The 27,262-nt window shown below is 39.0% G+C and overlaps 3 protein-coding genes across 15 annotated transcripts in view; 2 read left to right on the top strand and 1 right to left on the bottom strand.

The window, feature by feature from the left end:
* Nucleotides 1-17,713, bottom strand: part of LOC144055171 (inositol polyphosphate-4-phosphatase type I A-like) — a 25,648-nt gene extending 7,935 nt beyond the window's left edge. For 2 of the 11 annotated variants that reach the window (XM_077570999.1, XM_077570959.1), the window contains exons 1-21: nt 17,595-17,713; nt 14,679-14,772; nt 11,504-11,744; nt 11,028-11,072; nt 10,827-10,945; nt 9,835-9,951; nt 9,679-9,758; nt 9,479-9,590; nt 9,296-9,386; nt 7,498-7,645; nt 7,291-7,421; nt 7,051-7,155; nt 6,855-6,963; nt 6,636-6,653; nt 5,413-5,596; nt 5,118-5,333; nt 4,341-4,482; nt 3,061-3,216; nt 2,724-2,798; nt 911-1,083; nt 92-215 (exon numbers count right to left, since the gene is read on the bottom strand). In XM_077570999.1, coding sequence (XP_077427125.1) covers nt 92-215; nt 911-1,083; nt 2,724-2,798; nt 3,061-3,216; nt 4,341-4,482; nt 5,118-5,333; nt 5,413-5,596; nt 6,636-6,653; nt 6,855-6,963; nt 7,051-7,155; nt 7,291-7,421; nt 7,498-7,645; nt 9,296-9,386; nt 9,479-9,590; nt 9,679-9,758; nt 9,835-9,951; nt 10,827-10,945; nt 11,028-11,072; nt 11,504-11,609 — 2,251 coding nt within the window. In that variant the 5' untranslated portion in view covers nt 11,610-11,744; nt 14,679-14,772; nt 17,595-17,713. Of the gene's footprint in view, nt 1-91; nt 216-910; nt 1,084-2,723; nt 2,799-3,060; nt 3,217-4,340; nt 4,483-5,117; nt 5,334-5,412; nt 5,600-6,635; nt 6,654-6,854; nt 6,964-7,050; nt 7,156-7,290; nt 7,422-7,497; nt 7,646-9,295; nt 9,387-9,478; nt 9,591-9,678; nt 9,759-9,834; nt 9,952-10,826; nt 10,946-11,027; nt 11,073-11,503; nt 11,745-14,678; nt 14,773-15,423; nt 15,654-17,594 lie in introns of those variants that run through there. The other 9 variants (XM_077570983.1, XM_077570932.1, XM_077571007.1 and 6 more) reach the window with 6 other exon arrangements.
* A 1,144-nt stretch (nt 17,714-18,857) lies between these two features.
* LOC144054996 (sodium/hydrogen exchanger 2-like) lies at nt 18,858-25,408 on the top strand. 2 transcript variants are annotated; one of them, XM_077570520.1, is made up of 13 exons: nt 18,858-19,316; nt 19,424-19,749; nt 20,358-20,495; nt 20,785-21,035; nt 22,045-22,262; nt 22,346-22,545; nt 22,643-22,732; nt 22,814-22,884; nt 22,981-23,148; nt 23,325-23,430; nt 23,691-23,807; nt 23,895-23,988; nt 24,060-25,408. In XM_077570520.1, exons 1-13 carry the CDS (start codon nt 19,040-19,042, stop codon nt 24,392-24,394), a joined length of 2,391 nt encoding a protein of 796 aa, XP_077426646.1. In that variant the 5' UTR covers nt 18,858-19,039; the 3' UTR covers nt 24,395-25,408. The 2 variants fall into 2 exon arrangements, with proteins under 2 accessions (XP_077426646.1, XP_077426655.1); XM_077570529.1 differs by having other exon boundaries at nt 24,040-24,224.
* Nucleotides 25,409-26,693: 1,285 nt separating this feature from the next.
* The window catches only part of LOC144055290 (inactive dipeptidyl peptidase 10-like), a 30,932-nt gene continuing 30,363 nt past the window's right edge, over nt 26,694-27,262 (top strand). Inside the window, exon 1 of one of the 2 annotated variants that reach the window (XM_077571144.1) lies at nt 26,694-26,911. In XM_077571144.1, the coding sequence (XP_077427270.1) occupies nt 26,852-26,911 (60 nt within the window). In that variant the 5' untranslated portion in view covers nt 26,694-26,851. The remainder of the gene's footprint in view (nt 26,912-27,262) is intronic. The other variant, XM_077571166.1, reaches the window with a different exon arrangement.

The raw sequence follows: 27,262 nt of genomic DNA on the forward strand, positions 1-27,262 counted from the left end.
CAAATCGGTAAAATTCCCGAATGAACAATACTGAGCTCTCCAGAAAAAAAAAGAAGAAGAAAAAAAACAGTAATGCGTGCATGATTTGTACCGTAAGTGCTGAGTAGGGACTCAAACTCAGCCAACAAGCCAATGGTGGACAGCTGCCGAAGGAATCCATTATCACGTAGGCAGTTCCTCAGTTTGATAATGAAGCCGCAGACGAGGGCGGTAAGCTGCAACACACGCACAAACATACTCACAAGCGTCAACTTGATGCACGCTATATACATATACCAGGGATGTGATTTGACCAAAGTGAAATTATCTGAAAATTTAGCCGGGGGTCTGGGGGCCGCTGGCACCCAGCTAGGTCCAGGGCAGTGCCCTGGTGGGGGGACAAGGGGGCGGAGCTCATGGGTTTGCTCATGGGTTTTCCGTGTTTTTAAGTACTTTCAATGCACTCACATGACAAAGAAATAGACAAAACAACAGCATAAATTTTCATATATATGCCATATAAAATGGCAGTTTTAGTCAACTCAAAATCAGTCACATTCAAAAACATTGGACTGCCTTTGCTTTTAAAAACTATTACTGAGAATATCATCATATCTAACTAATGTGATTACTAAATTAACACATAAATAATGTTGAAGAGTTCAAATTTCATGAACAAATAATTGTATCATGACCAAATGAAAAGTAACTCATATTAGAGCATACCACAAATGTCTTTGTTATAGCAGAAGATGTTATCTGTCGGAGTCATGTGCATACACAATGAACTACTAAAAAAAAACAAAAAAAAAAAAAACTGAATTTTTTTTTTTTGGGGGGGGAGATAAAAAAAGCGGAATTCCGCGAATTAGCGGAAAAATCACATCCCTGATTTACGCATACACAACACTCACACGAACACTCAACTGACCGCTTGGCAGAATACGACGTCACGGCGGTACTGCAGGGACACGTCCATGGCGATGGTCGGGGCGATGTCCTGCATCAGTAGAAAGACCATGGACTTTTTGGCCTTGTCGCTCATCATGGCAACACAGTCGGTGAGAGTGGTGAGGAGAGGGTACAGCGCCTCACTCCACTGGCCTGGAATCGCGCACGTGCAACAAAGTCGACTTTAGTGACTCAAGAATAACTCATGATAGTCAAATCATCTTACAGGACCATTCATTAAATAGTAGAGGTGTGAATTGCCTAGTACCGATTCGATTCATATCACGATTCATAGGCCACAATGCGATACGAATCTATAAATTGATTATTGCGATTTTTTAAACTCAATAAAAACCAAATATCAAAATTTATAGAAACATGGTCTACGTATATAGAATTTTTTAACCTAATTCTGGTTACTTAATTCTGTCTGTTAGCGAGAGCCACTACATCGTGATAACTTACATTGATGTTTCTGCATTTGGCAATTTATTATTATATTATATTATTAGTATGGGATTTTTTTTAATGGGCTTTAGGTGAACTGATGAATACACACACACTCGCACGCATGCACGCACACACACACGCACATACACATACTCAACTACATACAAAATATATATATATATATATATGTGTGTGTGTATATGTATATATATGTATATATATTTAAAAAAAAAAAAAACATTTATTAAATTTTTTTAATTAGTTTTTTTTTAAAAAAGGAGAGCAATGATGATGTCAAATCGAATGAACAATACTGAGCTCTCCTGGGAAAAAAAACCCTCAAATTTAGAAAATATTAATTAGTAAACTTGTACATGTACATTGTACGATTTGTATGAAAATGTATTTATTTATGTGAAAATTCAGGTTGCAGTCTGTTTCATGTTTGAACATTGGTAAAATAAAAATATTAAGGCTTAATGTTCCATTAAAATAACATTCTTCAATGCTTAATGTGTGAATCCTAACCCTAAGTAAGACGTTTTGTTGAATATTCCCATAAAAAATTGATGTCTAAAAATCAATTTGGCCGCATATCGAATCGATTTGAGAATTCCACGCTGTAATATCGCGATATATTGCCGAATCGATTTTTTTCTAACACCCCTGTTAAATAGGTATATATATGGTAGAAATCTGGAAAATGCTAATTCAATAGTTTTTTCCATCAAATCTATTAACATTTACAGAAATGGCATCATGTCAGATAGAAAAACTAATGTACATGGCCCCCAAAAAAAAAAAAAATACAAAAAAAACCTGCCCCAAAACATTACAAATCGATTTTGGAATAGGGGAGGCAACTGTATGAGTACTGTAATGAATTAAAGCAATCTTCAAACATACGTACAACTGTTGAAAAGAACGTTTAAAAAGATGTCGCACAGAGGTATGAGTGTGGGATAGATGTACATTTGTGTATAGGAACAAATGTCTATGTTGGGGTGTGTGGATAAATGTATGCAGACTATGCACTGTATACATGTTTATCGGTAGTATTTAAGTAATAATCTTTGAGGATATTATACATATGTCAGAACTATGAACATATTGTATTTCAATTAGCACCTTTTGATGGATACATCTAAGGTAAATGTGAAATAATTAAATGAGGTTTAACATTTTCCTACACCTTGCAAGACCGGTAGTACATCGTGTGTCAATATGGAATATTTATCTTGTAGATTTTTCTCCCCTCGTTTGTTTGTACAGCATGCGAGAGAGGGACAGCCATGAAAGTGGGAAAATATGGTGTGCTGGTGAGGCTTCCAGACAGGTCTTACCTGGGTACGCCTCCTCAACGTTGGGGCTCCCATCTAGCAGAAGGGATGAGGTGCAACATGCATGATTGGCGGGCGCTGTAAACCGTATAAAAACACAATGTGGATCAAAGAGAGTTAGCAAGATAGTTTCTCTTTCTTCAATTCCTGCAAGTATGTCAGCTTTCGCTTGAACTAAACTGGCACATTTTCACACTAAGTAAATATATGAGATCATGAAGAGCTAAGAATTTTTAAGAAAAGTACAAAATAGCGACAGATTCCAAAAGACCTCAAGAGGGCGCTTGGATGAGGTGAGGGGAACGTAGAAACAAGGTAGATGGAAGCATGATAAACCTACAGGTATTTTGTTCAGGGTTCGGAGGGCATACGGATGAGATGGCGGGCAAAGAGGAGGATGATGATGGAGGCAAAGGTGATGATGATGAAGATGATGATGGACACTCTTGTAATGAACTTCCCGGGTTGATCCAAAAAGCTTGTCTTTTCCCGTTACCTTTGCACAGCCACAACACAGATTTGATCAAAGCCAGTTCATCATTTAAAGGAGACATTTTTGGGGTTAATTTAAATGACTTCCCAGGTGTTTTATTGAATGTCTGTTTGTAACAGACTTTCACACACTTTGCATCACTTTTTTTTTTTTTTTTGCCTCACTGGAATCAAGCTGTTTTGAGGGGGCGGTCCTGTCTTACAACTAATTACTGAGAAATGAGTCTAAAAAAATATGCAAGTGTGAATACTTATAACACTTTTGTGCTGCTCACCTCACATCCACTCCAAACCTTTTAATAAATAAACACACCAGCGCAAAGGACAACATTAACCACATAAATGTGGTGCGCTGAACAGTCCCAACCAATGGGCGCGTGTGATTGGTGGAAAACCAGGAAGTGAGAGATTTCTTCTTGTAGAAAGCATTCTAGTAAAATGTCGGCACAAGCCGAGTCAATTCTTAGTTTTAGTATATGCCACAAGCTGAAAAATAAAAAATAAATAAAATAATAAAAGTATTAACCCTGGAGAACCCTTTTCTTCTTTGGAAAATTATAAATTATACATTAAATGACTGCTATAAGTTCACTGAACACCAAAATATATGTTTTTTCAATTTTAACCCTTGTTTTTTGAACTAGCTCAGAGTTGCTAATTTATCAATATATATATATAAAACATACTCCTAGGCATTCTGCAACATGATATGAAATAGATTAACAAAAAAAAAAAACACAATTTTACCATCTGATGATTTGCTGAGAAGATGGTTTTGTTTGGATTGATTTCCAGCTCAACAAAACAGCATGTTACCAGCCATCTTGTCACCACCACTCTGGCTCATGTAAGTGCAATATTCATCCACAAGATGGCCCCATGCAGGGGTCAGAAGTGGCACTCTGGACTTTTGAAGTTAAATTTGTAAGAATTTAAAATAAAAGGTCTTTGTTATTTGAGTAGCAGAATTTATAGGGGCCAAATTTGACCCCGTGGGTTCTCCAGCAATATGACAAATAAGAAGTCCATCCATCCATCCAATTGAAATGGTCAATTTAAAAGTCAATTTTCTCCAATATAATCCCTTGAAGTGTAATACCCCATGTGTCCTGTGTGTGGATGTGTTACCCTTCTTAACAGGAGCGCCATGCAGGCCCGTGTGCACTCTGTCTTGAATGGCGTCGTCTGGCTTCCTTTCTTTTTGGAGCAGCTTGTCGACACGCTGGATGATGCACTCCAGAGACTTGTCCACATTCAGCCACACGTTTTCCTAACAGCACACGGAGAGAGGCAGACATCCCAAATATATCACGTACATGCCTACTCATCCTCGACCGCACAGAGGAAAATCCAGTTGCATAAATGGCAACTGGGAATTAAACCGGAAGCAAAATGGACAGATGAGGTTTCTCATTTTTTGCCTGTTGTTATTTTATTTTATTTTTTTTCCTTGCCCTCTTGTGGTTCGATTAGGGGATGTTTTTGATATTTGTCAAATGCGGACATGTGAAGTCCTTTGAGACTCTTGTGTGACTATGTATATAAATAAACTTGGCTTGACTTGAACCACATCTGTATGCAAATCATTTGGCCTGCCACAACTGTATTGGCAGCATTTATGCAAATTTAGAGCTCTGATTGAATTCTGGGTCTAATGCTACCCATGTCATTAGTGCTAGGATCAATTGATGGACTGCAATGAATGAATAAAATTAGCAGCTATAGAAATTGTTACGTATTTTTAAAAAAAAGAAGTTCATATAAGGTTGTTTTTCTCTCTCTTTCAAGGATTTAAATATGATTTTCTACTAGTTTTGGTTTCCGGATTTGTGACAAAATTTCTGATAAATTACTTTTTCTGATAGCTTACTAGTGAAATGCTTTTTTGGGGGGGGGGGCACGCACCCACTCTTCCTCATGCCAGTCTACATGCAGCGACGATCGACTGCTGGTCCCGCTCCACTTGGCAAGTAGCGTGTCCTGGTCGTTGCGAAGGACTACTTGATCCGACTCGGCGGAGGGAGACGATTTGGAAGCGATGTACTCGGGCCGTGCGGCATTCAGGGCCTGAATGGCTGACGCGAGCAGCTTACAGTCGCATACGGTCACCAGCTGTCGAGTCTGAGTGGCGAAATATCACGTGAGGTCATGTGATCTTCATAATGTGGGTGCTAATCAACAAGACAGGAAGGTGACGTACCTTATCGGCCAGCGTGACAAGTGTCCTTTCCAGTCCGCTAGCAGACCGGTCCTTTGCAGCTCTCGAAAGCCTCTCGGCATAATAGTTGACCTGTGTTTTTAGCGTGTTGATGTGGGCGATGATCTCCTTGGCTCGAACCACGTCCTGAGGAATGAAGACGATGGACTGCGAGCTGGAGAGGGCGCTGCTGCGGAGAGCAAACATCTGGTCTTAGAAGTTTGTTTGCTCTCTTTTTTTTAAATAATTTTTTCATTTTTTATTTTGTATGTGGGTGAGAATGTGTATGTGCGTGTGTGCGCACACGCACATTCACATACAAAATAAAAAAAATAAAATAAAAAAATATATTTAAAAAAAATAAATACAATTTAAAAAAAGAGAGCAATGATGATGACATGTCAAATCGGTAAAATTACCAAATGAACAATACTGAGCTCTCCAGAAGGAAAAAAAAAAAGAAGTTTGTTTGAGACAAAATTTCATGGCTTAGATGTGTTTATGTGATAAGGCAGTGATGTCCAAACTAAGGCCTGAAGGCCATTTGCAGTTCCTTTTTTCCCACCATAAAACTATAGTAAATTCACAATTTATAGAATTTCTTTATGCATTGGTTTTAATTTGTTTAATGAATTAAAGTTGAAGAATGTCAAAGGTGGCCCTTGCATTCTTCAAATTTTCTGTATGTGGAGGAGGAAAAAGTTTGGACACCCCTGGTATCTCGTTATATGAAAAAAAAAGAAGCTATTCAACAACTAGCCAACAAAAATGCTTATTACATTTGTATTTCTTTTTCAGGCACATAAGATGGCATGCATGCACAACAATCCAAACAATACAACAGTTAAAACAAAAACACTCAAATCTGCTATATTTTTACATACACGAATTGAAACACTTCTTCCTGTGTTTGTGTTTTTTTTCTCAGTACTCCAACTTCCTCCCACATTCCAAAAACATAGTACAGTCAGTAGATTTACTAAAGAGTCTAAATTTCCCACAGCCACAGGCGTGAACGTGAGCGTGACCAATTCCACGGTGTCAAAGTCAAGATCAGTCATCGGGATAACTGCAGCATTCAACAATCACTTGTATCATTATCACTGTTCAAAACAATACAACTAGTGTGTCACGTGTGAAAGTGAAGTGATGACTTAAGGGATGCTTTGTTAATGTTGCACAAACACAGACAAATGAAAAGAAGCAAAAGCAGTGCATCAACTCACCAAACCTCCTCATATGCGCTGACCACAAAAGTCACAAAAACAAAACTATTAAAAAGGAAGCTATAGGATAACGGAAGTAGAAGTAATGAAATAATTCACAAAGTAAATGTGACTGCAGCCAAATTATAGATCCATTGCATAAAAAGAAAAATATATCACCATGATTTAGTGAATAGAAACAGTTTTTTTTTTTTTTGTGCAAACAGTCTATGAACTTACTGTTTCTTTGCCTCCTCAAACTTTTGACTCATTTTCCTCAGGCCACCGTGCTTAAACCCCTGGCAATGTGCAGCCGGTGCTCCAACAGTGATGATGTCATACGTGTGCTCTAGGAGTAAAGGTGCAAACAAACGTAAGTACTATAAATGAGTACACAGCAATGATAGCAAGTGTGTGAAAGTAAGCATAGTCGAACCCAAGCCCAAATGGTCGTGCACCCTCATCCTCTGAATGTGCAGGTTGGTCGGCATGAACTCCATCTTCTTGTCGGCCTTCCGGCTGCTCGCTTTGAACGACGGACCTAGTAAAGCATGGCGAGCTTAGTAAATCGCACACTATCTGCAAATGCTAATAGGATTCCAACCTCAAAAAAAAAAACATAATAATAATAATAAAAATATATTTAAAAAAATAAAATAAATAAAAGGATTCGAACCTCTGTAGTTACTGAGGTTAGACAGTGTTTCTTGGTAGGAAATGATGACTGTTTGATAGTGTGAGACGATCTGTCGTCGTAGGTTCTCCCAGCAGGGTGACAACTCTCCCAGCTCTTCTAGCTCACCAACCCTGCCGGGGAAAATATGTCGAATATGAGACGTAAAACAGTCTTCGAGCATCTTCACGTAAGCGTGTGTCTTTGTACCGGGCTGCGTCCTCCTCCAGTAATAATTTGACAAACTGTTTAGGGATGTTCAGGGACAGGACGCTCTCGGCCATCTGCTCGAGCACCCGCAGGTGGTTGGCATCAGTTGTTGGGAAGCGGTACATTCTGGACATTGTGCCGCCAAATACTGTGGAGAAAATGGCCATTATTCATTTCGACTTGGGTTATTCTGAGAGATCTTATTATCACTTAACCCCTTCAGACCCATAGATGGTCCCAGTGGACATGACATATTGGCATTTCTAAAGCAATAAAACGCATCATTTGGATGATGTCAACACTTCTGGTTCATGATTGGATCTCAACTAACCAATCACAATCACAAGTTGATTTGCATGATGTTCATGTTAAAAATGTTGCATATACTGCTTGGTAAGTTTACGACACGTGATTACAGCCATATTTTTCTGGCCTCCACTATAGCAACTAAAAACGTGAGATAACTCCCCCCAAAAAATCCATGTTCTTATGTGAAAAAGAGAAAAAAATCTGCAAAAAAAACAAAAAAAAACAAAGAAGAAATTTTGCCCAGCAGAAAAAAAATGTGGGTCTGAGTTATTATGGTTTTCAAATTTTCATTTTATTTTGTTTTGAAATTTGCTATTTAAATTTAGTTTAAATTCGTTTTCAAGGTGATTCTGTTAGCTTTTATTATTTTTTGTTTTTGTAATGCTTAAATTTAGTTTAGTTTTAGTTAGTTTCAGTATTAGTTTTCGTTATTTATTTATGTATTTATTTATCGATTTATGTATCTATTTATGTAACTATCTATCTATTTATTTATTTATTTTTGTGTGTATTACTTGTTTATTCAACAAATTAAAACATCACCTTATTCCGGTTAATATAAAAATAAATATACTTAAAATCACAGTTAAAATCATCCCCAAAGGCTCATGTATTGAATTTATTACCAAAGACTAAAACGAAGGACATTTTCGCTGTAATTATAGTTAGTTTTAGTTAGTTTAGTTATTTAAAAAGGTCTGAAGGGGTCGCAGGGGAAGTCAACCCCCCACGCCCCCAAAAATACAATTCTTTACAATAATATGTTCAATGCAGCCCCACTAGTCTAAATACGGTATTTTGATTAATATTGCGTTAGTGAAATATGAGTTAAGCAGCAAAATCCAGCAGTTTGTATCAATATTCCATTCCAATATCGGAAAGCGGCCATTTTGTCACTTGCTGTTGAGTGAAAATGACATCACAGTTGCTCAGGTCTCGGGCAACAACCAATCACAGCTCAGCCTTAGAAAACAGGTGAGCTGTGATTGGTTGTTGCCTGAGCCCTGAGCAACTGTGATGTCATCTTAAATTGACAGCAAGTGGCAAAATGGCCGCCCTTGAGATGGCTAGTGCTGGATTTTGCTGCATAATTCATATTCCACAAATGTAATATTAATCTCAATGTCATGTTTTGATGAAAACTTTGAAAAAAAAAAAAGCTTTGATGAAACACAGAAAAACATAAAAATGCCAGAAAATGGACAAATAACGCCCACGGGTTAAGTAAACAGATCCCTGACACTCATAGGAGGAATCAATACACTGCTTGATAATATGATTTGTGATGTGATGTATGTATCCACTACCATGACAGATGGATAACAGCAGGATAGCAATAGGAAAATGGCCAGTTCATTTCAAAGGATGGGGGTGAATCCAGGGTTGAATTCTGCTATACAGCCAGAATATAGAAACTGGACTAGTTATTGGTGAGATTCTAGTTTGCTTCTTGAACAAAGCTAAAAGGTGCTGAGGGATGTGATTATACCTGCACGCAGGAGGCTGTCTCTGCACAGTGAGGCATACTTGATTCGAACTCCCATTGCCTCTGTTAGGCTCTCATCAACCGGCAGCACCGTCTGCAGAGAATAATGAAGGAGCTCAACGGGCTGAGGGGCCTCAGCTACACGCTTCATAGTGAAAACGGATTTTCTGAAATATACCATCCTACCCGGCCATTGATATTGTCTGGAAGGCGGCTGACCACAAGTCTCTGATCGGCTTTCTCTTCCATCTGCCATGCGGCCACAGAGATGTTTCCCACCCGTTTGTTCTCTGCTGATCTGTGCATTGAAATCAATCAACCCAAATCAAGACCAGGTCAGTAATCAGTGCACATTTTCATGAGGAAGAATGCGGTGCATGTGTTACCTGAGTTCCATTTCTAATCTGTGGTCTTTGTCTTGCAACAACTCCTTCACGGGGAAAAGTGCTGAGCCCAACATGTACATCTTAACAGAAAAAAAACCACATAAGGTTTCCACTTCCAAGTGCAAGTAAAGATGACCGCGAGTGTAGATGTCACACCGTGCCCTGGGAACGATCCTTCACGTCGTAGACAGCCAGTTTAACCTGCGTCTGCTGGTTGATGTTGGAATCTTGGAAGAAGGCGATGCTGCTGAGGAAGATGGGGTTGCTCGTACCCTGTTGACAATGAGTGGTGTGTACAATGTGAATAATCAGGACCTAGAAAACCTCGCAACACAAGTAGCTTTGTCGGGCTGGGTATCGATTCTAATTTCCTCAAATAATTTGATTTTGATTCACAAGTGTTCGGTTCGATTCGATTTTGATTTCTTGCCGATTCAATTTGATTCACTTCAGTTCAATCAGATATTGATTAATTATGGAACATCAATTTTTCTTGTATATCAAGGACATGATAAAAACGCCACAAACATTACATTCTAAATAAAATTTTGCAAAGGTAGTAACTGGTTACATGATTTAATTTATTAATGAAAGCAACACATTATAATCACTTAAGTGTTATACAAGCGTTGACGTCGACAAAGATGAGATGAAAATAATTTCCTAATTCTAATTCAATGATTGTAAATATTACGGAAGAGAATTAGCGAATTCTGAGAATAAAGTCAGAATTCTGACTTTATTAGTGCTACTAATTCTCACTTTTAAAGTGAGAATTCTGAGAATAAAGTCAGAACTCTGAAGTCAGAATTCTGAGAATAAAGTGAGAATCCTGCCCAACTGTTTTCTCTCTCTTCACTGGCCCTAATCCTCTTCCGTAAAATATAAATTAAATAGATTCTGAATCATCTTTAAGTTCAATAAGTCAGGTCTTTCTTCAATATTTGAAAATACATTAAAATTCATGTGAACAGTAAATTTCAAGAAAACAGTAAAATAAAAAAATAAAAAATATATATTTTCTAATGAATTTATGGGAAAAACACATTAAAATAATGGATTCATTCTCAGAAAGAAAAATCGATATGGTATTTATTATTAGATTTTTTTTAAACCCAGCTCTAGCTCTATGTGTGTTCGAGTATCACCTCTATGACTTCTGTCTGGGCATGTTTGGTCCAGAAAGCCTGTGGTGGCGTTGTGCAGCTCACTGCTACAAAACTGTTAGGTTTCCGATCCAAACCGGGAATCAGTAGTTCAGTGCAAGCTGTTCGATGACACACACAGACAACAATTACCCTACAACACTAATCAACATTTTAATTTTTTATTTTTTATTTTTTACTCACCAATACTGAACTCAAGCACAGGTGCATCCGGGTCTTGACTGTTTCCTGGAACAGACCTCACATGAGTGAAGCTGCAGTTTATTGCTGACATCAAATACTGACTGTTGAATAACTGCATCATTAAGATTGGATCTGGGCCAATATGTGTGTGCGCAATTTCGTACGAGGACATTTTCAATTTTGACATTTGATCAAACTGAGCAACTCTCTTATTTCGCATATTTCAGTGAACTCTCACTTATGCTTCGTTAATCAGTAAAAAAAAAAAAAAAGTGAGTTGAGTTTCATTTAGCCATGACGAGTGCTCCGCTGCCCTCCTGTGGTATAATTGAGCAATTACATGCCATTTTACTCCGTTTTCGCTATTCTCAACAGGGCTTATTCTCCAATTCCGCCGTTCACTGTAATCTCAGTTGTATATGACATGCTTGTTTACAAAACTGTTCTACCAAAAAACGTAATCTTCTCTTCCTTACCTGCTAAGGCCAAGCCAATCATCTCATTGGACAACTGGAAAGTGTTTGCCCGATAGACTGACCACGGCCTCTGGGTCCGGCCAGTACGCTCTCTGCCCCCCGCCATGCTGGTTTGGGAAGAGGCGGTGATGGCAGGAGGCCCGAACACACAGCCTTAAGCACAAGCCGTCACACACTCCCATGTGATTTGGTCGCTTCCCCTGTCAGGATCCGCGGTTCCTTATCGAAGCAGATCACCTTTCTACATGAGACACAAAACAAAAAGAACAATGCATTTGTTTACAATCTACATAGGTTGAAATGATCAGAACAAAAATCGATGTGTTATGAGAACATTTCAAGAATCACAGTTCCACACTCATAGCTTCTGTAACTTCTTGTTTAAAAAAAAGAAAAAAGGAAAAAAAAAGAGGAAGACATCAGACCACAGAGGGACATTTGGTAAACAAAAAAAGGAAGAGTTTGTGAAACTGAGATACATAATGTTAAATTCGCACATTCCAAATCAAAGTTAAGTCCAAAAGAGACTCAATGACCAAGAAAGAAAAACTGTGCATCACAGGTTATTAAACTCATTGATTCTTCTTCCTGGTGCCTCACCACACTGGGAGGTTAAAATGGTAGATGATTGAATATAAACAACCAGTTGTGTGTTGATATGAAAAAAGTACAGACCAACCACTTAGAGTACATTATTTAGCTTCCATACCAGAACACTATAGGACTGTCCAAATGTATCTTTCAAATGTTAAATTTCTCTTATAACAGGCACCTGCGGATTCGCATATGCGTGGATTTAAAAAAAAAACATATAAATGAATACAATATTTTTCAGGAGATTTTGAATATTTGTTTTTCATTAGTTCTTATATTTTCCCTCACCCCCTTCTTCTCCCCCACCCCACCCAGATTTTGTGGAAAACATATATGGAATGTTCATCTGTGTCTTTTTTTTAAAGCAATTTTGGGGTCTGTAAAAATAAACAAATAAATAAATAATTAAATAGTTTCCCTAATGCATTTCAATGGACATCAATTATATGCAGATTTTCACAATTTGATTTATATGAGGCGGCTGGACGACTGGTTAGCATGTTCGCCTCAGAGTTCAGAGGTCGAGGAGTTTGCATGTTCTCCCCGTGCCTGCATGGGTTTTCTCCGGTTTCCTCCCACATTCCAAAAATATGCATAGTAGGTTATGTGAACACTTTAAATTGTCCCTAGGTGTGATTGTGAGTGTAAATGGTTGTTCGTCTACGTGTGCCCTGCAATTGTCTGGCAACCAGTTCAGGGTGTACCGCGCCTACTACCCGAAGACAGCTGGGACAGGCTCCGCAACCCTTGTGAGGACTAAGCGGTTAAAAAGATGGATGAATGGATTTATATCTTTCCAGGGTGATTTATATGAAGATAATTTGCATTTGATGTGGGAAAACATTGCTCAGTTTCAGAAGCATCCAATGTGCTACTAGGTCAACCGCTGGTGGCCTACTTCCTGATAACTGATCCACGCGGATCTCTTGGCGGCACCTGATGATTTGTCGCAGTTTGATTCACAAGACCTACATCTGTTAAGGGGACTGGACCTACTGAAAATCATCAACTGTATTATTTGAGATCTGAGTCTTCCTGGTACACATGGATAACGTGCATATTAGGTTTTAATTGTCTAAATGCTCTTAATCATCACATACTTGGAAACCCACATTTAAATGCATACTAAAGCCGTAACCTTGAACCACAAGTGCTACTTGTGAATTGAGATGGTGGTGAATCAGGCCAAAGAAATAAACTCCATGACACGTTTCTAGTGACCTAAAACTGTTTCCATGATGATTTAAAAAAAAAAAAAGCACAAGATAAATGGGTTTAAAGGACGTCTTAAATCATTCATTCAGCGCTAAGCGAAAAGTTGCCATACAAGGGGAGCTCCAAATTTAGCTTCTTCTCCATGTCAAGTGTGTGTATACCTTTCGGAATCACGTGTCCGCGCAGGATTTACAGTCGATGGAAAATCTGGGACAGAGACTCCTGACGGCTGACACATTAATTCATTTTCTACCACTTACCCTGTTTAGAGTCCAGGGTGAGCTGGAGCCTATCCCGGCTGACTGGGCGCCAATCAATTGCAAATAGAGATGAATTCACATTCAAATGTATGGAAAACTTCATGTCTTACGTGCATGTTTTTTTTGGAATGTGGGAAGAAACCGGAAGAAAACTTAGGCAAACAAACGGAACCTCTTGACGGTGAGAAAGACATGACGTGCTGTTCAGTGTCGCATCTGACACAAAAGCCTACAACTTGTGGCGTGACAGAATAATGTGTAGGTGTTTTATTTAGAGGTCATGAAGTTTGTCTCTCGCTTAATCTAATCAGTTTGGCTTTTTGAACCTGGTTTGTGACTCCAGAGCTCATCTTGTTCACGTGTAGAAGTGTGCGTGCGTGCGTGCGTGCGTGCGTGCGTGTGTGTGTGTGTGTGTGTCAGTGTGTTTGGAGTCTAACCAGTTCACCAAACATGGTAAAGGGATTTTTTTTACTGAGCAAGAGCAAGTCAGTCTAATATTCTCTTAAATCTATTTCTTATTTGAGAGATGGAAAAGTTGCTTTTTTAACCCTGGAGAACCCATGGGGTCAAATTTGGCCCCTATAAATTCTGCTACTCAAATAACAAAGACTTTTTTTTTTTTTTTTACAAATTTAACTTCAAAAGTCCAGAGTGCCACTTCTGACCCCTGCATGGGGCCATCTAGTGGATGAATATTGCACTTACATGAGCCAGAGTGGTGGTGACAAGTTGGCTAAAATGCAACAAGTAAAACAAAAAAATTATATTGTTCAATGTAGATGTGTATTTGATTGATTATTTTTCTTAAATTCTAAATAGTTTGAATGATACCCCTAAATCCCAAAGGGTCAAATTTCGCCCTAATCCTAAATTAGGGAATAAATTGAAAAAAACATGGAAAAAACATATATTTTGGTGTTCAGTGAATTTATAGCAGTCATTTAATGTATAATTCATAATTTTCCAAAAAAGAAAAGGGTTCTTGGGTTCTCCAGGGTTAATTAACTCACATATTCACTTGTATAGTTAAGGCACAACAACAAAAAATAGTTTGTTTTTTTTCCCTCAGGAAAGATGAAATAAATGTGTCAGTCATAGTATCTTACAATAAATATTGAAGAGCCCCTCTTTTTCCAGGAGATGAAATGGAACTGTGAGGAGGACAATTGATGAAGCAGGGCAGCGGTCAAGGGTCACAATCTGATGAGGAGAGAAAAAAAAAGCACAGCTTTAGAACATGTTAACTTGCCAGCTTTGACAAATTGCCAAAACTGAAAAAATCCCAAAAAGCGGTTTTCCCCCATGTTGGTTAAAACAAATAATAGGACTCTGTGTGTGCCAGCTGTGAGTTCATTAGACTAAAGCATGAATAATGTCTTTAGACAGACAGAGCAGCTGTAAGCCTTTCACATGATAATGACCAGCGCCGAGCTCCAACCATCACTCTGAGTCACCTTGTTGTAAAGGAACCGCTTCCACGCTAGCTTTCTGTCATGCTCAGACTGCTCTTGTTCACAAAAAAAAAGGGAAAATGTTGTTTCTTGACACGCATACGTCTCGTCTGTACTGCTCAAGTTGGCAGCACTTCCTTACGTTGCAGCAGGGCTGCGTGTGTTAAAAGCCTTGATCTGCACAAACATTTGACGAGATGACTGAAATATCAGTAAAACACTTTAGGATGTGAATCCATGTTGGACTAAATGTATTCATTGTTTGGCATAAAGTATTTACCAAACAAAGGGAAACATGATGCACTGTATCATGAAATCTGATGAGTACTTATGAATCAATATCCATGCAGTAGCTGCGCTTTTTAGGCAAAATGTGACTGTCCTGCAGTTGCTAGCACACCATGATGATGCACTTTCCTTCAAATGTCCAAACACAGCTCAGCCTCCGCCGTCCGGATGCCAACAAGAGGTCATGATCAGCGTTAATCAGCGTTGCGTGGCAGCTTCAATTTCCGCACGTACCCCAGGATGCCTGGTCTCGCTGCGTATGCCGACGATGGATGTAAACAAAGTCACGTTGCCGAGAGCATCACGAGGCAAAGAAACAGCTGCAGTCTCGGCCCCTCTCCTCTTCCTCTGACACTTTTAACTCTTTCACTTCAGCAAAAAACAGCGTCGGATCCACAGCTACATCACTTACACGTGACATATTTGGATGGAAGCACTTCCAGGTCATAATTAAATGCAGTATGTAATATTTTGTTTAGTGTGGATAAACATACAACAGTGTTTTTCACAGTAGCCTCATGGTATTATTAGCAACTCATTTTTTCCACACAAGCCACGGGAACACCTGGCAGGTTATTTTTTTCCCACATTTTGGATGGTGTGGCTATCACATGACAGTGTGACCTACGAGCACACACACACACACACACACACACACACACTAAGCTTTCACTCTTTTCTTGAATCCACCTCCATTCCCCTTGATGCTCATTAATCATTCATTAGACTGGATCCTGAGAGATCCAGTATCAGAACTCCAGTGTGTTTCTGTGTCACACACCCTCAGATAACAGATGGATTACTTTAAATCCTGATACCTTGCACACATTTTTAATTTTTTTTAGTTTACTCTTATATCTTCAACAGCTGAGATAAATCCACAAACGCATTAATGGCAAGTAATATTTCAAAGAAGAAATTATTTTTTGACTACGCAACTATAGAAAAAATATATACATCGCTATTATTTCATATCCATGTATCATTGGGGAAAAAAAGTAAGCATTTTGTATTTTATTTGAGCAGTTATAATAACAATTGATAGTTTTTGATGTATGAGCTCTCACCAAATGAGAAGTCACTTAGTGGTTAAAACTACGAGCTCAAATCATTTGGCCTAATGGACTCACTCTGTGTAGGGTGCAATAACACACCCGTATTTGAGGCCTAAAATAACAACACATGTTGTGAATGTTAAATCAACCCTTTAAAAACATGGTTTACCAAACGGTTGAGCTGGCATTTATGGGTCTTGCTGTGCTGCTCTGATTGGTCGAGTGGGTTGTTAAAGGTAGAATTGATTTAATTCCACCAGTGGACAGAGACTCAAATTTGGAACAATGTTTTGTGATAAATATAGTACACATCACATGATTCCCATCCACATTTGACCAGAAATACAAGTGTTTTCAATTGATGGCATTGTTATGATGCATTTGAGGTACTACTGCGACAAGAAACAATCATGAGCTGCTCCGTGTGTAAGCAGGAGTTTCTTGCAATCAACTTTGTGTTTAATTAAGGCCCAGAATTCACAAAGTGTAAATCAGTTATAAGCAAATTGAGAATGGACCATCATTATTTCTGGAGTCATTTTTCCTCAACATTTTTGTTTGGTGGTCTCACTGGTCTGCCATGAGATATCGTTGCTGTAAAATGAGCGCTTTGGCTCAATAAATGTCCCTATAATAATTTTTGAAAAATATGCAGAAAAGATCATTTCTCCCCATCGCCCCTTACTTTGCCATTGCCTCGCCAATGTAACCCCCAGTCACTGTTATGCATTTTACAGTAAAATGCAACATTTTTGCGACCACACACACGCTCACACACACACACAAGGACACGCGAGTGCGCAGACACAAGCTCGAACAAACACGCGCGCGCACATACACACTGCAAGATAAAAGACAAAGAGAAAAAGTGAGTAATTTGTGTCCCAGGAGGATAAAATAGTGTTCCCTTAAAGTTACGTAATGCAGCTAAGACTGTGGCTGGCTGACACAATGTAGGCACAATTGAGTCATTTCCTGCCAGAGACTTGCACATCTTCTTGTACATTTTCATAATTATTCATGCTTAACCTTGCATTTCTTGACGTGAAATACGCAAATGCCATGAATGGACAGCACAATTTAACTTGTTCCCAAACAACACAAAACTCTGAAGTTTCCGAAGAAGCTCGTTTTTCAAAGATGTAAACAAGCAACAACGCAAGAAAAGCGATTAGCTCAATGAAGACATTATTTAAGTCAGAACAAGTAATGTATGGTAATTACTTACATTCTGCGTTTCAATACATAATAGATTATCCACTGATGATATGGGGAAAGACTATTATTCGTCGTCGGAATGTCTTTCCGACTGCGGCAAAAGTGACAGCCGAGCGGACTAGTTCCGCCTCCTGCGTAACATTAAGTGACGTCATCACGCCCCCTACGTCACTTTGTCTCAAAATGAACATAGATCGAACAAAAACAAAATATTAAGTTAGTGTCCCGGGGTGCCAATTCCCCCAAAAATTTAAAAAAATAAATATCAAAAAATAAAAATAAATAAATGGATTTTACTCACCCACCCCAAAAATGAAATATGATACAGTACAACAGTAATTCAAATTTTTTTGAATTAGCCAATATAGTAACGTAGTAGGCTTGGGTGGTTTATAAGTTAACGAACAGTATATTTCTTATTGTAAGCAATTGCAACATTGTGCACAGCTTCATATTGGACTCCGACTACAGAAAAAACAACAACATATACTTAAAAGGGCCATTTTCAATTTTGTCATATTTGTTAAAACTGTCAATATATTGTAAACCTGACAGTAGCACATTAGTAAAACGATTTCTGGGGAGGGGACAAAAAAAAAACGTATTTGGCCCCATCCCTCTACTTTGATTTTTAGGAAACTCACCCGTCCAAGGGAAAAAAATAAAACTCAATCCGAGACTGAAAGTGTGACCTATGACGTGTCAGTCTCATCTTTATTCATTAACCAATCTTAATTTTTATCACCCCCTTTTTTTTGCCATTTGTTGAAACAATGTCTTAATTCATTCTAATAATTTATTTATCATAATAACAATCATTTATTTATTTGTTTTTATGCATTTTTTATTAATGTTTTAGATGTATTTTTATTATTGCATACAATTTTAATTATTTTAATAAAAAGGTTATTCTTTCATGTACCACTTGTGGGAGTCCGCCTACCAAAATGACATCACTTCAAAAATTACTGCAGTATTTGCTGGAATGTCATACTCTCCAGTCAATCCGCTTAAAGTCAAATTTGAATTATTCTGCTCTTGCACCATCCTGTGGACAAGAGTTGTAACTTTACGTTGAACTGGTGTCCATACTTGATAAAGTTTGTGATTAATGCTAAATGTAGACATATTCAAATTGATTGTGAGCTAGAGTAGCCTATGAAAAAAAGTCACAACATTGGTTTGCTCCACCCAGTAGGCAAGGCACCTGTGACAAGAAGCAGGTTGAACAACAGTTGAAACCAGAATTGCGTTTCACCTGAGAGAGCTCGGAGAGAGGATTAACGTCTTTTTCTTTAAAATGCTACAGTATTATACAATGGATGAAAGAAGCACAAATGGGTAATATCGGCCCATTTTGTGATATGTGTGTGTGCATGTTGTTTTTAATAGTTACTATCATCTGATGCTGGCATTTTATTTTCCCGGACTTGTGATCTGTGTCAACCTGTGGAAATGTGTGGCCCGCTTTTGTCTAACAGACATGGCTTGCACGCACTCCTTCTTTTGTTACTCTGCTTCTACGGAGGAAAATGTGAAATTCAAAAATCTGAATCTTCAGCATCAACCAGCCCGCCGAACGGCAAACCTTTCCACGATGAAATTGATCAACCTCAGGCCTTCCCCGATGAGGAGAGGGCAAGTCTTCCTGTGTTTACGATGGACTATCCTCGGATACAAGTCCCTTTTGAATTCACACTTTGGGTGCTGCTGGCCTCTTTCGCCAAAATTGGTAAATTATTTTTCTTCTATGGTGTGTCTGTGCAGTTTTTAAAAAAAACGGAATGTTTTAAAGCAATATTTATAAACCTTCACACTACATGTCTCCTCTGTGTTCAGGTTTCCATATTTACCAAAAAATCACAATCTGGATCCCCGAGTCTTGCTTGCTGATTTCCATTGGCCTCATTGTTGGGGCCGTCATGCACTCGGTTAAAGAGGAACCGCCAGCTGTGCTCACCTCCAATGTCTTCTTCCTCTACATGCTTCCGCTCATCGTCCTGGAAAACGGCTACTTCATGCCCACTAGACCCTTTTTCGAGAATGTTGGCACGGTACTGTGGTACGCTGTGGTGGGAACTCTGTGGAACAGCATCGGCATTGGCCTCTCACTCTTTGCCATTTGTCAGTTTGAGGTCTTCGGAGTTCAAGATATCAACCTCCAGGTTGGTATAATGAGAAGAACACTAACCCTGGAAAACCCAAGAACCCTTTTCTTCTTTGGAAAATTAGGAATTATACATTAAATGACTCCTATAAGTTCACCGAACACCAAAATATATGTTTTTTCAATTTTAACCCTTGTTTTTTGAACTAGCTCAGAGTTGCTAATTTATCAAAATATACATATAAAACATACTCCTAGGCATTCTGCAACATGATATGAAATAGATTTTAAAAAAAACACACGCAATTTTACCATCTGATGGTTTGCTGAGAAGATGGTTTTGTTTGGATTGATTTCCAGCTCAACAAAACAGCATGTTGCCAGCCATCTTGTCACCACCACCCTAGCACATGTAAGTGCAATATTCATCCACTAGATGGCCCCATGCAGGGGTCAGAAGTGGCACTCCGGACTTTTGAAGTTAAATTTGTAAAAAAAAAAAAAAAAAGGTCTTTGTTATTTGAGTAGCAGAATTTATAGGGGCCAAATTTGACCCCGTGGGTTTTCCAGGGTTTTAATGAGAGTCTTATTTGGATACAAAGGTCAAATGTCAAAAAAAACTTGATACGATGCTATTCGTTAATGTGAAGTTTTTGCTCCTGGCAGGAAAATTTGTTATTTGCGTCTATCATTTCTGCTGTGGATCCTGTGGCTGTGCTCGCCGTGTTTGATGACATCGATGTTAATGAGCAGACACACATTGTCATATTTGGAGAGGGACTCTTTAATGATGCTGTCACTGTGGTGAGTTTTCACATTTTTGAATAGCAACAGTGTAGCTTTGTTATTTTGTAGGCAGCGACGCTAATGTTCCTTTATTTGTCAAACTCAAGAAATATCAAGGCAATCTTTACTCTGGCTGGGTTTCACTCAAGAAGCTATCCATTTACTTGCACGGACATCCTTTCTTCCTGTATACTATTTGAACATTGAAAGCAGCTTTACACCTTATTGGCCCATCTAAACTGCAATTGTCTGTGTGAATTAATCATTTTAAACAGCATACCTGTATTTTTTATTTTTGTCATTGCAGGTACTGTACAGCATGTTTTCCTTTGTGGCGGACATGTCAGCCTTTGAATCCACTGATGTGTTTTTGGGAGTGGCTCGGTTCTTTGTGGTGGGGGCCGGGGGTTTCGCCTTTGGCCTCGTGTTTGGCTTTGTAGCGGCGTTCACCACCCGTTTCACCCACAATGCAAGGCAAATCGAGCCCCTCTTTGTCTTCATGTTCAGCTACTTGGCATACCTCGCGGCCGAGCTGTTTGCCATCTCCAGTATCCTTGCGTAAGTAGAACAAGCGCACCATACACAGATCTGCATCTACTGGTGCAAACAATCATACATGATGCCTGGAGGGCGACGCAGGCAAATCTGGCAAAACAATTTAGCGCTCCCCAACAGTCATTCTAGTACACTTCCTTTTGCTATAGAACTAAATGGCTCGAAAGATTGCAATGTATGAAACTCCAAATTCTTTGTGGCCTGACGGAACATGTCAAACTTGCTCTTCCTCTTTGAAGAAGGAGAAAGTTCAATGTGATTTGTAAACGCTGCTTACTTAAACATGTTGGAACATAGACTGTTGTGCTTTCATATTTTTTTTAATTGCCCCATTGTCTTAAGTGCAAAGACATATCTTTTCTAATGTTCCACAATCAACAGTGTGCATTCAATTTGACCCAAAATATCTTTACAATAGCCTTTTTATTTTATCATTTATGAATGAAACATCTTCCAATTAATAGACTAACACCTTAGCCGGGTGCTCTTGCAAGCCTCTGGCCAATAGTTTACAGACTGGATTCGGGTTAAAATTTCCCGCCTTCTCTCTGCGGATGTGACGTCATGTGCGCATTGTATATGTGAAGAAGGGAGTGTGCAATTATAAAGTATTGTTTAAATTTTTTTTTTTAAATATATTTGAAAAAAAAAAATAATAACAATAATGATTTTGAAAAGGTAGTGTGCAGTTTCATTTTTTGGCCACAGGTGGCAGTAGTGAATCGAAAATTAAATTTTTTGCATTTAGCAGCTTATACTTACAAAGTCAGCATAAATAACAAGTTAAATGAGACAAATCATGTGGTACGTGGTATATGACATGGGATGGAAGGAATGCACTATTTTTTTATAGTAGGGAGAATCTTTCATAATAAGACAAACAGCACAAAGAAAAAATGCAAATGCTTTTCATTTGTTTTCTTTATCAATAAAAAATCAACACCTCTTGTCTTTGAAGAAACTGCAACCTTTGAATGAATGTATTTATCCTTATGTGTCTTTCCTCCTGCAGGATTATAACATGTGCAATTACCATGAAGTACTATGTTGAGGAGAATGTGTCACAGAGGTCCTGCACTACCATCCGTCATGTGATTAAGATGTTGGCCACAATCTCCGAAACGCTCATCTTCTTCTTCCTGGGGGTTGTGACCATTACGACCGAACACGAGTGGAACTGGGCCTACATCCTGTTCACGCTCTTGTTTGCTCTACTCTGGAGAGGAATTGGTAAGCGCAGGCTGAATACACGGGCTCGCGGGTGTGCTCAATCATATTTCAATCATCTGTTTGAGCGTTTTATTTTCCCGCAGGCATCTTGGTTCTGTCGCAGATCATAAACCCATTCCGCACCATCCATTTCACATTCAAGGACCAGTTTGGTTTGGCCTACGGAGGCGTTCGAGGGGCCATCTGCTTCGCTTTGGTCTTCACTCTGCCTGACAGCATCAACAGGAAGAATTTGTTTGTCACTGCCTCCATCGCTATTATCATATTCACTGTGTTCGTACAGGTAACGACTGTTGCTATCCTTTTGCGTACTGTTACTGTGAATATGGAGTCATATTTAACAGTAAATCCCATTAATCCATTTTTTCTCCTCTTGGCAGGGTATCAGCATTCGCCCCATCATAGAATATATAAATATCAGGAGGACCAACAAAGATTTTGACACCATCAATGTAGAAATACACAACAGGGTAAGAAATATCCATTAATACCATTACGTTGAATCATTTTGTCTGTTCTGCTTGTTTCACATGATTTAATATTGTGTCAAGGTGATGGAGCACATTGTTTGCGGTATTGAGGATTTGTGTGGGCAATGGAGCCACTACTATTGGAAAGACAAGTATGGTTGTAAATACTGTAAATACATAAGAAAGGCTTGACTCTATTTAGTGATAAAATTCATCCGTGCTTTTTTTGTTTTCAATGTGTGGCTCAGGTTTAAAAAGTTTAACGATCGCTTTTTGAGACGCATCCTGCTTCGAGACAGCCGGGCAGAGTCCAGTATTGTGTCTCTGTACAAGAAACTTGAGCTGCAGACAGCTATTGATTTGCTGGACACACCTGTGGGCGACTTGAGTGCAGCACCATCCATTGTATCTCTACAGTAAGTTTAAAAGAAAAATGCTACGCTTGTGTCATGAGAGCAACACTAAATATATATTTTTTTCACAAACTTTAATTTTCTTCATGTTAACAATTGCATCACATTATAAATAAACGGCTTCATCTCGATTTTGCAATAACTAGTAACTGTCCCTGGCGGTTCATTTTTGTCACCAGCGACGAGAGGAAGGATTCGTCTCGACCCAAAAAGAATTACCTGGCTGGCGACGTGAGGAAGATGCATGACATCCTGTCAAAGAACATGTACAAGATAAGAGAGAAGGTAAGCTCAGCTGAGTGCTTCCAGTTTCGCCCACGGACCTATTCTAAATGTTGCTCACCGTATAGTGAACTTAAACTCGCGATATTATAGAAATTGTGGCATATGATTCACATGATTGGTGTCTTCATCTAAATAAATGCCTTTAATTAGTCTTAATAATATATAGTCACAGGTAGTTTAAGCACATTTTTTAATTCCGAAGTGTGTATCAAATTGGTAGCCTGCTTTTATTAACTCCTTCCGCACTTCTTCCTGCGCAGACGATGGCTTACACCAACAAATTAAACCAGCCTGCTAACAACCGAGCCAGGGAGATTTTGATTCGCCGACATGCAAGCATCCGACGCAGCCTCCGATCTGCAAGTTTCCGTGAGATGGTGGGTTTGTTTTCAAGAGAGACGCACAGACCTCAAAAACCCACCAAACAGTTTCACTTCATACAGTCCTTATCCTTCCTCTTGCAGCCAGCTCAGAATCTACCCAAATCCCAGAAATACTATTCCCTACAGCCGGGAGTTGATCCAGAGGTTGCCTATGCACTCAGAAGACGAAGTCATGGTGAGTTCATATTCGTATTTGCTCAAAGAGTGGCTTTAAAAAAAAAAAAAGATCCTGTCCATTTGTTTCAGTCGGCAGCGGGGAATTAGGCCGCCACCGACCATCCTCCTCCTCCCGCTCCATAATTCCCTTGAGAAGGCTGAACACTGTCAAGGAGTCGCCACGGGCAGTAGGTCAGCCTGATTCATCTCCTGAGGTGGAGGTTTTGGATGAGAGATATCCCGGTCCAGTGGCAGCCCCACGAAGGCACACTTCTGACCAACCTGCCAGGGGGACTGTGGCTCCGCCCCCATTACCAGTGCCTCCTGGCCGGGTCGCCGACAGCCAGAACATTAGGGAGAGTGAGGCTGGAGACCCACTTCTTGGACACTCGTCGCAGGCGTCTCAAGGCTCTGCGAGGTTGTGAATGGTTGGACTTGGACTTACCAACATTGAACACTAGACGTCATTGGAAACAAAAACTGACACGTTTCACAAAAGGAATTATGATCAGTTGATGAAAAAAAATGATGCTAATAAAATCTTGTAGTGGAAGTATTTAATAATGAAGCTTGGCTCTAGCAGGTACGAAAGAGAAGATTACATTGTTGACTAGGTAAACAAGAATGACATAAATGGTGTCATTGCGGGAGTGAACGCCATCTTGTTTCCTGGCCAATGGAAGTGGCTCCTCTCATTCCTTTTAAGAGCAGGAATAGTCTCGCTGGAGGCCATGCAGAAGATCGAAGATCGCAAATTACCTTAACCCTGGAGAACCCACGGGGTCAAATTTGGCCCCTATAAATTCTGCTACTCAAATAATAAAGACCTTTTTTTTTTTTTTTTTACAAATTTAACTTCAAAAGTCCAGAGTGCCACTTCTGACCCCCTGCATGGGGCCATCTAGTGGATGAATATTGTACTTACATGACCCAGAGTGGTGGTGACAAGATGGCTGGCAACATGCTGTTTTGTTGAGCTGGAAATCAATCCAAACAAAACCATCTTTTCAGCAAACCATCAGATGGTAAAATTGTGTTTTTTTTCTAAATCTATTTCATATCATGTTGCAGAATGCCTAGGAGTATGTTTTATATATATATATATATATATATATATATATATATATATATTTTGATAAATTAGCAACTCTGAGCTAGTTCAAAAAACAAGGGTTAAAATTGAAAAAACATATATTTTGGTGTTCAGTGAATTTATAGCAGTCATTTAATGTATGATTCATAATTTTCTAAAGAAGAAAAGGGTTCTTGGGTTCTCCAGGGTTAATAAGGAACTGCAAAAAGACCTCCATGGATGGATGATATAAAGTTGCCCTGGGGGATCACAGACCACCACTGTGATGTGGGCACTTGGAGACCACTTCCCACCCTTATTGTTCATGTCCGTGTGTGTGACCGCCCCACCTCAACCCGGGGGGTGTTTTAAAAACTACAATAAAGATCTTGATAATAATGGTCCGTTCAATGAACGGATTTCTACAGTGATTCAGAAGGTTTGATACACAGTGAAATATGATGACATCCACTACACACGTCCGTGGAGGACAGAATCTGTCGGCCTGCACTTTGATCAAATTCACCACAACTTACACCAACTCTGAGCTGGTTTAAGCTGGTCTAGTCTAATTTCAGTTACCAAATTGTAGAAAACGCCCTAGCATAGCAAAATCCCAGCATGGTGCAGCACGGTCTGCCAAACTCCCAAACACGCTAAAATAGACTTGTCTTGGCACGAGAAAGGAGATGTGCCAGTTTTTACGCTGAGCGCGGGTGTGCTAAGCAATACTGTTATTGTTTTGGCCTGAACACTAAACACCAAAGAGGCAAGTTTTTCAGCGAATATTAGGTATTGGTTAAAAAAAATCTGAATGCTAAGCCATGAATATGGGAGCGTTCACTGCATAATGTTCAACCAATTAGAATGGCACAGAACTTCATTAAAACCCTGGAAAACCCACAGGGTCAAATTTGGCCCCTACAAATTCTGTTACTCAAAGAACAAAGACCTTCTTTTTTTTTTAACAAATTTAACTTCAAAAGTCCAGAGTGCCACTTCTGACCCCTGCATGGGGCCATCTAGTGGATGAATATTGCACTTACATGAGCCAGAGTGGTGGTGACAAGATGGTTGGCAATGTGCTGTTTTGTTAAGCTGGAAATCAATCCAATCCATCAAACAAAACCATCTTCTCAGCAAACCATCAGATGGTAAAATTGTGTTTTTTTTGTTAATCTATTTCATATCATGTTGCAGAATGCCTAGGAGTATGTTTTATATATATATATTGATAAATTAGCAACTCTGAGCTAGTTCAAAAAACAAGGGTTAAAATTGAAAAAACATATATTTTGGTGTTCAGTGAACTTATAGCAGTCATTTAATGTATAATTCATAATTTTCCAAAGATGAAAAGGGTTCTTGGGTTCTCCAGGGTTAAAGCCAAATAATGTCTGCCGTACTGTAAAAAATAAATAGTTAAAAAGTATACATGATTTTAGCATCACCTCCAATATCATTATAAATCACAATGTATTTTAAAGAAGCATCCTGGGAGATGCTCTATCTCTAAAGTGTGAATATTTTCAATATATTTGCCTCAATTGGACATCATGATCAAGAGCCATCTTCCAAATGTATGTGGGCGGCTTTGGCCAAGCTCCCGAGTTTTATTCCACAACAACACAGAACGGGAGGGAGGCCATCAAGTGACAACGATGCACCACTCGAAGGATCGAAGAGTGTGTGTTGATGTCTCTTAACGACAACATCAGTGGGGAAACAGCCTTCAGAGCAAGTAGCAGAAATCAGACTTTTTGCTGAAGGAAGGAAACCTCATTTGATTGGATGAACGTGAGGTGAAAAGATGAACCAAACTGCATCCGTCTCTCATCAGATTGAGTGTCACCCCACCAAGGATGTCAAGGTGGGATACTTTGTTATTTGCATCCATGATTATTCTCATAGCACATTTATTCTATTAGAGGAATCTCTATTGTGCTCAATATTAAATGAGTGTCAGTGAAAATGGTTTTATTATAGTAGCCTAACTGGTGTACAAGCGCTGCAAAATTAACTGTTTGGCACTTGTTGCAGTTACGTGATTATGTAAGACGGTGAACGTCATCATGCATGATTTATTTTGGGTGTGTCTGTCCACACTTAACAAAATCAATTTCAAGGTGCAAGACTGATGTCGCTCTAGATATTTTTAAAAACCTGAAAAAATAAGACTAATTTTAAGACAGAAAAAAATATTTCTAAAGAATTTCACCAG

This window comes from Vanacampus margaritifer, chromosome 1 (assembly GCF_051991255.1).
Source record: "Vanacampus margaritifer isolate UIUO_Vmar chromosome 1, RoL_Vmar_1.0, whole genome shotgun sequence".
NCBI lineage: Eukaryota > Metazoa > Chordata > Actinopteri > Syngnathiformes > Syngnathidae > Vanacampus > Vanacampus margaritifer.